The sequence below is a fragment of the Odontomachus brunneus genome, unplaced genomic scaffold (assembly GCF_010583005.1).
Source record: "Odontomachus brunneus isolate Ranch 3 - 2012 unplaced genomic scaffold, Obru_v1 Obru_scaffold_232, whole genome shotgun sequence".
Lineage (NCBI taxonomy): Eukaryota > Metazoa > Arthropoda > Insecta > Hymenoptera > Formicidae > Odontomachus > Odontomachus brunneus.
The window spans coordinates 252,303-266,941 of NW_022639682.1; the positions used below are offsets into that span (position 1 = coordinate 252,303).

A 14,639-nucleotide genomic window follows, 5' to 3' on the forward strand; every position below is an offset into this window, starting at 1 on the left:
CACACACACACACACACACACACACACACACACACACACACACACTACAAACGCAACAAGATGGCGGGTACTAAAAGAGAAAGAAAGAGAGAAAGAGAGAGAGAGAGAGAGAGAGAGAGAGAAGGAGAGAGAGATCAGCGCACGCATCTTAGCTTCTTATTCAGCTCTATTACAGCTTTTATCATCGCATGACTTCAAACAAGACTTTGTGCGAACATATGGTATCGTCGCATTCGTATATATTCTTATCAATCGCGAGACGCGAAGAATCGCATCGTGTGCTGCGTGACGTCAAAACACGTACGTATTTCGCTCTCTCCTTTGCCCCACCTGCTTTCCTCTTTCCTCCTGCTGTTGAACCACAGTATTTCGATCTCTGTCCCTCCTTCTCTGCCTCTCTCTTTCCTTTTCTCTCTCACGGTGAGGCGAGCGTCGCGTTGGAGCTCGCGCTCGACGCGTTTCGGTCGTACACGGAAGTCAGTGAGTTGCGCGCGATCGGTCGACGCGTGTGCCACGCACGCATAAACGAACGAAAGAGCGTACGGGCAGACGGACGGATTAGTAGTACACGGTACTCAGTGTGTGGGAGATCAGGGCATCGGAAACAATCCAGCGTGAGAAGCACGCGCGACACGCGCGCAGCAGGTAGTTGGAGTAGCAGGAGGCGAGCAGGTAGTCGGTCAAGTCCGAGCGCCACCGGCTTGTTGTCAAGATGGCGTCCAAGGGGAAGCTAGCCACCGAGGTCAGTATTCTATTCATGCTTTTTTCTCCATTCGATACGTTGGTAGTTGCATTATTACAGCACGCAGGACGTCGCGGTGGTACGATAAGGATCGTGTCGTTGTATGTTGTTCTTACGCCTTGAATAAAATGTCATGATCATTACACCGGCTATTGATTCCATCGAATTTCTTCGATTCACCCGAATGATCGGCCGAATGACGGTCGCCGTCGTTGTCGTTCCACACAGTTCCTCATCATACCACGCGAGTTGCCGCGCGTGCGACGCCATGCGTCATCAACCGCCTCGACCACGCAGAACGTCACGTTGTCCAGCACAAACCACGCCCTGTGCCTCGATAAATCCGTTCTGCTTAACTATAACCTGACCTGACTTGACACCGCTGTAACAGCCGCGATTCGCGTCTCGAGGACGCGTGTTTCCTGATATCTCCATTTGCTTTGAATCGAAACAAGATACTCTCAGGTGATTTTGAAAATATAGTGAGTACAGCGAATATTGATAGTCAGTTAAGACCGCGAGGGAATTGATCGAAGCGCAAGCATTTTTACATTTGGTGCGAATTGATGTCCGATTACATATGTTGCGACAATTTTAACTTGGAATGTGTATTGTCGATTCGTGCTATAAATTACGTGTATGCATAATTTACGGAGCATTTTGGATAAGGCAATTGAATAAACAATACATGTTCTTCATCTTTAAAAATAATTTTACTTAATTTATTTATTTGTTTTGGGTAATGTATAATACTAAGTATAGTGCTAAATATGATGTACTTTTGAGAAATATAAATTTATGATAGTGCATATGTCATTGAACGAAGATGACTCATGAGCCGTTACTCAAACAATTACGGTGCGACAAGGCGAATTAGGAATGAACCTTTGGCCGTAACAAGCAGTTACTTGAAAATATCAATACCCATAAAAATATATATTAATAATGATAACGAAATAATAATAATAATTTACATATCATAAATGTTTTATTTCGAACTTCTTATTCTATTATTACTATTAAATTTACACAAATTTGATGATTTATCAAATTTATGAATTATGAGATGATTATTTATCTAATATTTATTATATATAATAATTATTTATTAATGATAGAAACTTTTTGTTACATAGTGAAAGTGTAATATAGTAAAAATAATATAGTGTGGAAATGAAGTAACACGCGCGAGGACAGAAATAATTATAATTTTAATAAGAAAGATATAAATAATATCAAAAACAAAATTTTTATCGAACATGGATATAAATACGAATGGATAAATAAATAAATAAATATCTAAACAAGTACATAAATAGACAAAATAAATAGGGAAAACAAATGGATAAAATAATAATAAAAATTTAATTAATTAAATAAATAAGTAAAAACAAATATAACAGAGTATCAAAATTTATTTATTTATGCATTATGATAACAATTCAAAAATAAGTGAAGATTGAAAAACAATGGCATTTTATTAGAAAAGTTAAACGTAGAATTTAATATAAAGTTTAACAATACCTTATCTATTTATTATTTATGAATTATTTATAAAATAATGATAAATTATTTATTAAATTTCTTATATATGTGTGTGTGTGCGCGCGGGTGCGCGTGTGTTACGCATGTGCGAATGCGTGTACGTGTGTGTGTGTGTGTGTGTGTGTGTGTGTGTGTGTGTGTGTGTGTGTGTGTGTGTGTGTGTGTGTGTGTGTGTGTGTGTGTGTGTGTGTGTGTGTGTGTGTGTGTGTGTGTGTGTGTGTGTGTGTGTGTGTGTGTGTGTGTGTGTGTGTGTGTGTGTGTGTGTGTGTGTGTGTGTGTGTGTGTGTGTGTGTGTGTGTGTGTGTGTGTGTGTGTGTGTGTGTGTGTGTGTGTGTGTGTGTGTGTGTGTGTGTGTGTGTGTGTGTGTGTGTGTGTGTGTGTGTGTGTGTGTGTGTGTGTGTGTGTGTGTGTGTGTGTGTGTGTGTGTGTGTGTGTGTGTGTGTGTGTGTGTGTGTGTGTGTGTGTGTGTGTGTGTGTGTGTGTGTGTGTGTGTGTGTGTGTGTGTGTGTGTGTGTGTGTGTGTGTGTGTGTGTGTGTGTGTGTGTGTGTGTGTGTGTGTGTGTGTGTGTGTGTGTGTGTGTGTGTGTGTGTGTGTGTGTGTGTGTGTGTGTGTGTGTGTGTGTGTGTGTGTGTGTGTGTGTGTGTGTGTGTGTGTGTGTGTGTGTGTGTGTGTGTGTGTGTGTGTGTGTGTGTGTGTGTGTGTGTGTGTGTGTGTGTGTGTGTGTGTGTGTGTGTGTGTGTGTGTGTGATAAATTATATATTTATGAATTATCGAAGAATTATTTATTACGTATTATTGGTGAATTATAACTATATATTTACATAATATTTTAATAATAACTATATCTAACATATTATATCTTTTCCAAAGATTCTGCAGATTAAATTGTACATAAACTCTCTTTAAATTATTCATTGCGTATTATTTGATTTATGAGAATTAATTGTGTATTATCGTTCACCGGAAAGAATGCGAGCATCTACTTCAACTAGATTGACCGCTCGATTGGCGCGATGAACGCTCAAACGCGATAAAAGACTAAGAATATTTCCTCGGGAGTATTTATGCGGCGGACGGAAATATCTTGGCATCGATATCTACTCGTTAGATGAACATTTATTCGTCGTCGGGAGACAACGCGGCCTTGCGGTCGCTTGTGCCCCGAAACGACATTCGTTGTTGTCGTCGGTCTTGTTTCATAGTGTTTGAATTATTTACTTTTTGACATATGATGATGAATCTATTTTGACATTATTTACTTTTTGCGAAATCACGCTGCTGATAGCAACAGCGGGTCTAATCGTAACATGTCATCTACTGCGTCGAATTTCGCACCTCTTGACTCACGTGTGTAACACGTAATAATGAATAATGAATAAATAAAACGCAACTAATTTTGGTAAGATAAGGTCTTCTTTCGTATATGTATGTGTATATCAAGTTGTTCCAAATTATAAATAAATATTAATATTTTACACCGATAACGTTGTCAATTCACGAATATTTTGAGAACGCATCACCTTTTACGAAACGTATCAGGAAAAACTTATAACTCCCCCCCCCAAACCGGACAATCTTCTCAAATAAAATTTCACTAAAATATTGAAAATTCAAATACTAAAGTATAAATTTCTCGAAATAGTAAAATCATAAAATTGTCTTGCTACTGTAATATCGAAATCAGTCCATTCGGTTGCAAAACTATTTAAATACATTCTTTTCCAATGAAATTAGTTAAGTTAAATATCACTCTAAATTAATTACGAGCTACTGCTAATGTTTGCGCAGCAATCGGTTATGACAGGAACCAAAATAATAAAAAAATAGTATAAATGTTGATCTTTTATTATACTCTTATCTGATAGATAAGAATAAATAAAAAATAATTATGTTTTTCTCCTAAATTCTCCGTTGCAGTTATAACGTCTCACATATTATTATTTTAGTTTCTATAATAACGTTCTTATATAAACTTATGAGTTCTCATTTGATGTTCTCCTAACTTTATTGGAAAAAATGTGTCTAAATTCTGCAATTTAATGTACACTAATAGCGAATTCGGTTGCTTGCACTAGTGCGTACTGAGTGCGTACTAAGGCTTGTTCATAGTATGTTATTATATTTAAAGATAAAGATAAAGTATATAAAATTATCTTAAATAAAGATTATTTTAAATAAATTTTCAAATATTTTTGACTAGTAATATGATATATATTATGATATATATTATGATATATAAAATGATTCGTACGGATAACATCCGTACGAATCATTTTATTAGCTAAAATGTTTTTAAATATGTATTTAAGATACGATCTTAAATATAAGAATGTACTGTAAACAAGCCTTAGTGCGCACTAGTGCAAGCTACTGAATTTGCTATAAGACACAAAACGATTTGGATGCATTTCGAGCTAAAGTTGCAGCGCTTTAAGATGTCAAAATTGAGAAGCACTGTTGATACATTTGCGTACGAATCGGTTATGATAGAAGTAACAGTACAGAGTGTGAAAATAAATATAAGATAACGTGATAGCATGTTAATGTGTTAATAATACACCTTGTACTGTCACTTCGACTTCTGTCATAACCGATTCATACGCAAATGCGTCTCAATTTTGACATCTTCAAGCGCTGCAACTTCAGTGTTCGAAATGCGTCCAGACCGTTTTGTAACTCACCATATATACTACTGTATATATGTCATATGCATGCCTTACTTTATGATACATCATATGTTTACCTTATTTTAATTGAAGTTTTTTGTAAAAATTTTAGACTGAAATAAAGTAATTATATTTATTCATTTAACTTGTAAACATATATTTTTCTAATAGTGAAAAACTACTAGATAGATATATAGTAGATAGCTACTATTAGAAACATATATTTACAAGCCATACACTCCTAAATCTTAAACGGCTAGGTTACGTACGGGATGGTAAGGGGAATAACGCTAGAAGGAGCAAGTCGAAAATCGAAATGTGCAACACCGGCTAAGCTCTGGTTTAAAGTATCCGAGTGTTCTGAAGACAATAATGTCTTATGAGGTTTTCAGAACTCTCTTCAGGTACTTATTTCCAGATATTATTGTATGTTATAAATGGAAACTGTAAAACTTATTTTTTAAAATAAGTAAATAAAAAAATAAATAAATGGTTATCGGTAATCGGTAAAGAGAGAGAGAGAGAGAGAGAGGGAGAGAGGAGAGAGAGGAGAGGAGAGAAAAAGAGTGCTTTTTTAACATAAAAGTATCTGTTAATAAGAACTAAATGAACTTTAATTCAATTAAAAAATTTTTTTTAGTTAAAACTTTCTTTCAGTTAAAAAAGTTTCTGCATTTTTAATAAAAAAAAAATCTTGTTTATTTTTGTTATACTACTTTTTTAATCTTTATCAAACTATTTTTCATTTTAAATGAAATTATTTACTTAACTGAAGTAAATATTTTTTGCCATAAACAAATATTTATTTAAGTATATATATTTTTCCAATGTAGAACAATGTATATATATTTTTCCAATGTATTTACTTTGTTTAAAAAGATGCAGTGTTACAAAATAAATAATGCTTTTCTTATAAATACACAAAAAATTATTTACTTAATTCAAATATCATTTTATTGAAAATCCAGCGTATTTTTATGTAATTATAATAGTAAAACCCATATACGACGGATTGCGTATAACGAGAGATATATTTTATGTCTTAGGAAAGCTATTTTCAAATATGCTGTTTTGTTCCACTGTTTTGATATTATAAATTTGTAGGACAATTTCACGCCTTTATCTCGAAAATTTTACATTTTAGCAGATTATGTCCTACTTTCGATATTTTACAACTTTTCGAGATAATTGCATATTTCTAATACTTTGGGAGATTGTCGTTATTCGATTTTTAGGATTGTAACTTTTCGAAAAATTATCTTATGTTTTTTGAATTTCGGTACGTTTTTTCTGGTTTCCTTTTTTTCTTTTAGATAATACAGATTCAACGAAATGACTGCTCGAAATTCAATTCCGATAAATCTACTTAAACATCAACACTTTTAAAACAACTAAAACAATTAAAGGAGATCTTGCTGAATAAATAATTTTATCCAACAATTCAATAGCTTAAGTTATGTGGAAAATGAAATAGCTAAAATACAAATATTTTTACAATATCAAGACAAATTTTATAAGTTGCACTAAAAGATAGATGATTAATAAAAGTATTCGATATTCCAAATATCTATTAGATGATATTTCAGGCATCCCTCAAATATTTGGCAGTCAATGCGTCAATCAAATGGGACTTTCAATAGATCTATATCAATGATTTAATCTTAAAATAATGCATTGAACGTGTAAACGACTGATATCATTTAAAAAGCACAAGCAAATATTGCTTTTCTTCGAAACGTGAGAACAACGCTGGTTGCTGCAATAATAGCGTGCGCGCGCCTTTAAATCGAGGAAATTTAATTAGAATGAATTTACCATCGAATTCTAAAAGAATGCAAATTAAATCCTTCGATTGTGCAATACTGCACATAGAGACACTAAGCATTCACAGATTATAGAGACCGCTACTCAAGCACGATGGAGGAGAAGTTCTTAAAAGATTTCGCACGAATGCGACTGACTTCTTTCGACACGACATGCGTCGCACTGCATACTCAATGCCATGTGCATTTTTCTCGATGAAGGAGAAGAATAAAAGGAAAAAGAGAAAGAGGAAAGAAGTAAATGTCACTCACTTTCTTATACACCTATCGACGTAAGATGGATGGATGTTCATCTTCCTATTCTTACTTTATATTATTTTTGCATGACTTTATAAGAGTTCTCGCACCGAAACGTTCACCTCGTGCATAATCTAAATCAATTTACACGAACTTATTTTCAACTAAAAAACCATTTAAACAATTAAACTAATTGTCCAAAGTAGTATATTGTGAAAAGAAAAAGAATATAAATTTGTGTATTATTAATAAAGATTCGTCATATTATGAAAACAAGAATAGATCGTCAGTAGTAGATCTATTCTGTAACTTCCTAACGACAATATCGTTAATATGATGAGTCGTTGCGCAACTTATCTACCATGTATTATACCTGCGCAACGTAACGATAACGACATTGTCGTTAAAAGTTACGGAATCAATAGACGCGATATTCGCGATAAGCTTCGGTATTCGATTCTATCGGTCGGAAAGGGTGAGTAATTCACGTATGTTAGACTTGATTAGGTCAAGTTAGATTGCATATTTTGTATGTGGCGATTTAACATAACCGTACGCGAAATACGGTTTTACGGAGGCATGTCGAGATATATTGCATGTTATTATCACGACTACTTTCCTCGGATATTCGATCTTCACGGAAATCATAATTTCAATCGAAGCGTGAAGATAGGACGCGAATATTCTATACCGGTATTTTGTCGTTGTATACGTGTCTCGCGTGTCTCCGCCTCGCGACACGAACGCGGATGCGCGCTTTTCAGCGCACATATGTACATACGTAATTTAGGATCGATGAACTTCCGTTATGCATCTTCTCCTATTATTATCTTCATTTTTTTCCCGTCGCTACGATCATTTCTCCCTGTGACCGCGTTGAAACGGACACAGGTATCGATCTTAAATTCTAACTTCAATGTATCCAACTTTGTTCGCGGAAAAGCAAGTGGAATGATATTACACGATACTTTGGAAGTCGCACACTGACTTGCAGTCGCTGATTTTCGCGTTGAATCCCTAGAATTTTGAAACGAGCTTCCGGAGTCTTGAATTTTAGACTACCGAGGAGCTCAAGTCTCGAATAATACTCAAGCGAAACTCACACCATGTATCCAGGATGATTCGACGTACCTTGCCGAACTCATCATTTGCTCCGATCAGATACACAAGGGGCGCGCTGGAACATTAAAGCAATCCTCTCTTCACTCGGAATCGCTTGGAAAAAAGTAATCCATCCACAAAACTCGAGATAGACCGTAAATTTCTCGGTGCGGATTTGTGTCAAGGTCACATCCACTCGTAATACTATGGATAAAGGAAGAGAAAGAGAGTAAGGTGAAGGGAACAGAGAAAAAGAAAGAAAGTGGAAGAGAGGCAACATTAACGAGAATAAATACATCGGCTATACACGATAATCGTATCGTAAACTCGTTTTCCCTTCTATTCATCGTCACCGCGCACTCGATTCGTCCACGGATTACCATTTGTATTTGTCCCTGTAGTCGCGTAGAATGGTTAGTTGATTTTATTTCCCTAATAAAATTCTTTTAATTCCGCCGGCCTCCTTGCTTCGAGATATAACAGCAGCTTTTATAATTATCTGTCGCTAGAAATTGTTGAGGAACAGAAACTATTAAGGTTGAATATTTATATATGAGCGATAGTTCCCTGTATATACATCAACGAACATGTAGTGGAGCATCATGGACAACGGAGTGAATTGTGGTGTAAACATCGCGGCTGCAAGTATAAGTTAATCGTACAGGAAAATCAATATCCTTCGCGCTGTTACGACGTTTTCGCAACTATCTTATGGCGACCGAGTATAAATATACTTTGCAAGAAGACTTAATTAAGCGGCCATAATTAAGTTTGTGCATTAAAAATGTAGAGAAAAAAATTCCAGTAATCAGCTTCGAACGATTCCGACCTGCTATGTCGCACAGTAGTTCGAAAAGTGAAGAACATCAGAAAAATTAAATTTCTGATTTTGTTATCAATCTTTGAAATATTTATGTTATAATCTTTTACTAATAAGCTATCATCAATTGAATCACACGCCCTTTTCTTAATTAAAAGTTTTTATTAGACATTATAAATATTCAATATATTTCAAATTCAAAAATTTTGTATTACTAAAACTGGTTTATGTATGTTTATAAGCATACTTTAATATATAAATTTAGATATCTCAAATACATTTATAGTTGTTAAATATATTTAAAGTTTATATTTAATAAATACAATTGTCATGAATGCATTAAATCAAATGCAAGGAAGGTAATCAGCTAAAATTTGATTACAAAATTTGATTACAACAACGTGCAGTTTTTCAAGTAATAACAATTTTTCATATTTTTATTACTCCCAGTAAACAAGAAACATAAAGTCTACATTTTTTAACGTGATATTATTATATAATTTTTTTATTAATTTATAATTTTTGATATTATTATATAATTTTTAATCATTTTTTAATAATCATTTTATAAATGTTTTACAAATATTATTTAATATAATTAATAACATTGTTTTCCAAATATTTTTAGAATATTTTTAAAAACGTGAGTCGAAATATTTTATTAATTTTACTATAACATATATTTTATTAGAAGTAAATATATCAACCGATAACTTATACATATAGAGGAATTAATCAATTATGTATCTAATTTAATTGTAAACAATGTTTAGTATGTTATTTCCCAGATGACACAACATGTCCTGAAATAATCCTGGATATACTTAGAAAATTTTGAGTCACTTCTTAAGACATCCTGGACATGTTTAAGATAATTCTAGAACACGTCGCCGCCTAGCTGCCCCTCTCCCCCCACTTAAGGTAAAATGAACGCAGACGATATATAATAATGTGTTATTAATGCGCTCTTCGAAAATGAAACGCAAAAATTTTGCGTTTTTTTAGTTACGATAAAATAAAATTTGTTTAGGGGGTGCTAGATGGGCTGCCAGTTAACCTCCTCCCACTTATAAATAATTACTTTTTTAGCAAAACAAATAGGAATTATGCGCTAATTATGCGCTAATTATGCGCTCTTACATTCAGGCAAATTCGATTTTTGCGCTGCAACCCTTAAGGGATTTTTCTCTTGACGCGGTAAACATAATCCTCAGAAAACTTCTTAAAAATGAAAAAGGCCTGGATATAAGAGCGTATAAATCGTAGATTCATCGTATATAATTGGTTTAGCGATCTTTTTCATTTTTAAGAAGTTTTCTGGCGTCAAGAGAAAAGTTCTTTAAGGATTGCAGCGCAAAAATCTAAATTGTCTGGATATAAGAGCGCATAAATCGTAGATTCATCGTACATAATTGATTTAATGATTTCTATCGTTTTAAAGGAATTTTATGGCGATTATGTTTTTCGCGTCAAGGGAGAAGTCCCTTAAGAGTTGCAGCGCAAAAATCGAATTTACCTGATTATAAGAGCGCATAATTAGCGCATAATTCCTACCTATTTGTTTTGCTGAAAAAGTAATTATTTATAAGTAGGGGGCTAACTGGCAGCCCATCTAGCCCCCCACTAAACAAATTTTATTTTATTGTAACTAAAAGAGCGCAAAATTTTTGCGTTTCATTTTCGAAGAGCGCATAAATAGCGCATTATTATTATATATCGTCTGCGTTCATTTTGTATTAAGTGGGAGGGAGGGAGGCAGCTAGGCGGACGTTTCTAGAACGTTTATTTAGATTAGAATATAATGAACAATATTCCATAAGTCGAATGTTATAAACGTATTTTAGAAGTAGCATTTATTTTTTCTGCCAAAATAATTTAAATAATATTTGAATTTTAATAATTTAAATATTTTGATAACAAAAATAATGAACAAAATTTCTCATGATTAATTTAAGTGGTTACATGCCTTGTTTTTTTTAACTAATTTATTGTTTACTCTAATTTTAATGTTTGTTTAAAAATTTGAAAGCAATCATATCGCCACTGACTCACCAATATACATTTTAACAATATCTGTCACATATCGGCTTTTGCGTTATCCATACTTGTTTGTTTGTTTATCCATATTTGCTACAGTAAATATACCATTAGAATATTTTTGAATGATATAAGAATATATTGTTAGTAAAGATATCGCCTATAAAGATATCGTCAAAGTTCATTGGAATCACTAGTCCCTTCCTTGATCATCGAGGTTAAGCAACAAAGAGCACGGTCAGAACAAAGGACATCACTATGGAATTAAAACGGAGAAACTAAAATGTATGGAACGAAACGATACAGAGGCTTAAGAAAATGTTATGTTCGTTTTATCACGTATTTTTTGTTTTGAACTGCTGTGCGTCGGTTTTTGTCATAAAACAAGTGCGACATTTTATCGTGGTCGCAATTCTTTTCTTATAATCGCAGCATTGGCAGTCTTTATTTTCACATTTTTTACGAAAACGCTGAACTTTTCACGGAAGTGTGAGATAAGTGGCGTCGAGCAAAAAAATTCGAGAAGAAAACGATAATTTAGATAAAGCTTATTCGTCACAATGCGTTAATTTAAAAGTCATTCAAAGATTCTTTTAGTTAGCACAATATGTTTACGATCGTTAACGTTAATGTCAATGTTAATTAATATTTATCGTCATTTGGTTGAGTGTCTCATCGTTTCGACATTAAGCAGCGAGATAACATCCAATATTCGAAGTTTGTATATCTCGATGGTCCGTGTATGTGCTTGGTGCCACGTCACCGATGATTTCCCTGAGGTCCGTCAGAGCACACATAGCTGGTGGAAATCATCGGACGCGCCCTTTCTCGACAATCGATCCGTGAGTCCATGACCAGGTTGAGTCGCTTCGCGAGGTTACGTCGAGATGGCGGCACGCAGCTCGTAAAATCCGCATCGACAAATCTGCATGCGCGTAATAAGCGTCGATTTAGGTTCCGGAGGGATTCGTCTGTCATTGCCGACTTTCGCGCGATCCTCTCGAACCACTGACTCAAAAACAATGAAAAATACAAAAAACATTATAATTTCAATAAAGTACAGAATTTTGCCGATAATAAGTTACGAAATAGTAGTGGTTTAAAAAAATACAAAAATATTATACATTGAAAGAAGGTTTTCGTAACAAGTAATAAAATTTTGTAGTTGTTACTTAATTATTTAGACAAATAATGCGGGTCAAATGTACAATAGGGAAATTATTTAATTATATAATGTAAATATGTAGTTTTCAGAACTAAGGTTAAGGAGATCTCATACAGCAGGAATATTCCAAATACATCATAGGGATATCTTGAAAATATCGCATATTCCAAATATAATCTTTAGGATATTCCTTTAGGATATCCCTATGATATATTTTGAACACCTCTGTTGTGTGGGACTATTCTGTAACTTTCAACAATATTGTTATCGTTATGTTGTCGTTGTTTCCTTGATCATATGTTACGCAACGACGATGTAACAGTAACGACATTGTCATTAAAAAGTAGAGAATAGGAGCCTTAGTTGCTTGAACTATATGTTTAGATTAAACTAAATTTTGAAAATTAATAGCAAATTTTAGCAGTAGAAAATGAAATATTACTAAAGCTTGAATTCGAGATGAGAATCGTTTTCAATAGCTTTTTTATTTTATTCAGAAAATCTCATTATTCTATTTTAATTATTTTAAGGCATCTGATACTTTATTTTTTTTTACATCTCCTGACGCTTTTTTTGTCTCATACGCGAAGTTTCGTTCGTGCTTTCATTTGATTCCGTAGTGGTCATCCATTCATTCTTAGACTCTCTCATCCGATATTGTATCTCATAGTCTAGCAAGAATTAGTAAGTCCTACTCTGACGATATTTCTGTATTCATGCTTATAATATGTTTTTATAACTTTCAAGAAACGTGATATCACCATGCTTATTAGCAAACATTAGAAATAACGTAATAATAAACATATGATAAATATCAATAGATGTCGATATAGGTATAATTGATAGTCACCAGATATTTTGTTGGCTTAATAAAATAAATATTAGTAGTTACCAAATATATTTTGTAAAACAAAATTGCATGAAATTTCATAACCCTTACTAAATATCTGATAATAGTAGTCCTCAAATATTTGGCAAGATGTTAAATATTTGATAATTGCTAGAATCTTTAGTCCATTTGACTGTGATAAAAATGAAAGTCTTTCATACATTAAATTTTCTATGTATTTATTATCATATTTACATTATTATTATCATATTTATATTATTGGAGTTACCAAGTATTTACTTAAATTTTGTAACCAAATATATTTGCTAATAATTATCAGTCTGTTTTTTTCAATGTGCAATAACGCGAATCGCGAGTTTGGATAAAGAATCGCAAGACCGACGATCTCACGTTTATTAGGATTAGAATGCAAAGGAAACATGACTGCGTTTCTATAAATGACGTTTAGAAAATATAAATAATTAAGAAAATATAAATATCTATTAAGAATTACGTCTGTTTTCGTGAGAATCCTTTTTATGTCGTTTCTACGCGATACATTCTATGCGTTTATTCCGTTCAAAACTACAACCATACTATAACTTTTCCCTTCGCGCGGTGTGCAATCACCGCGATCCGAACTAATTAACATGAATACGCATTTCGATCATCGCATTGCTCGGATTATTGAGTACTAATTACACGATCGTTTCGTCAAGACATTAATTTCGCATCGTAACACAAAGTAGCCGGATCGCGGTTGGAAAATTTTATCTCGAGATACGCGAGAACTGCGTATAAGATTGAATAATAAATCGATTCGACGGACAAACGCGTACATAGCAGTTTTTTTAATTTTTTGTGTGACCAAAATCCTAAATACAATCCTAAATTCATCAATAAATTATAGAAATAAAACTTGCGAATTTCTAAAATTCGATATTTGCTAATTTAGCATATAAAAGAACAAGAAATATACTAATTATGAATTTTTCATGACTTAACTGATAAGACGAATTACGTTTATATTAGTTTTGATAAAATACAACATTTAATATATAAGATATAGAGATATGTCGCTTTAGAAGATCTATGTCGCTTTTGGCTACTTTCCTCTAAGGATAAAAATCTCTAAGGATCAAAAGGGATGATCCGGAAGAACATATATAAATCTATTAATTTAAGTCTTAAATTTGATGGAATACTACAGAGTAGATTAGTTTTAAGTTACATGAATTTGTAATTTTCGTAATTTGCATTGTATTTTATATGAGTATGTTATTTAACTTTTAAATACAAAGATTTATAAAGATTCATTAAAATTATAAATGACAATTACACAGAAATGTTCTACATACCTCCAGTGTGTTGCATCATTCAAATATGATGCTAAATTGTATTTAATATAAAGAAATAATATAAACACCATGTCTACATTCTTCCTCTTTGTCTTAAAATAACAAACAATCTTTGAGAAAAAATGTTCAGTAATTCGAATTTTATGATAAAGTATGATGATTTAATTTATTTGAGTCTGAATTAACTTTAGCTAATCTACATACCGCGTATATATGTTTGTGTATGTATATATATATATATATATATATATATATATATATATATATATATATATATATATATATATATATATATATATATATATATATATATAT

General features: G+C 33.0%; 1 protein-coding gene across 4 annotated transcripts in view; it reads left to right on the forward strand.

The window, feature by feature from the left end:
• Positions 1-459: 459 nt before the first annotated feature.
• The window catches only part of LOC116852514 (sodium/potassium-transporting ATPase subunit alpha), a 149,511-nt gene continuing 135,331 nt past the window's right edge, over positions 460-14,639 (forward strand). For 2 of the 4 annotated variants that reach the window (XM_032832965.1, XM_032832961.1), the window contains exon 1: positions 460-742. In XM_032832965.1, coding sequence (XP_032688856.1) covers positions 713-742 — 30 coding nt within the window. In that variant the 5' untranslated portion in view covers positions 460-712. The remainder of the gene's footprint in view (positions 743-14,639) is intronic. The other 2 variants (XM_032832960.1, XM_032832963.1) reach the window with 1 other exon arrangement.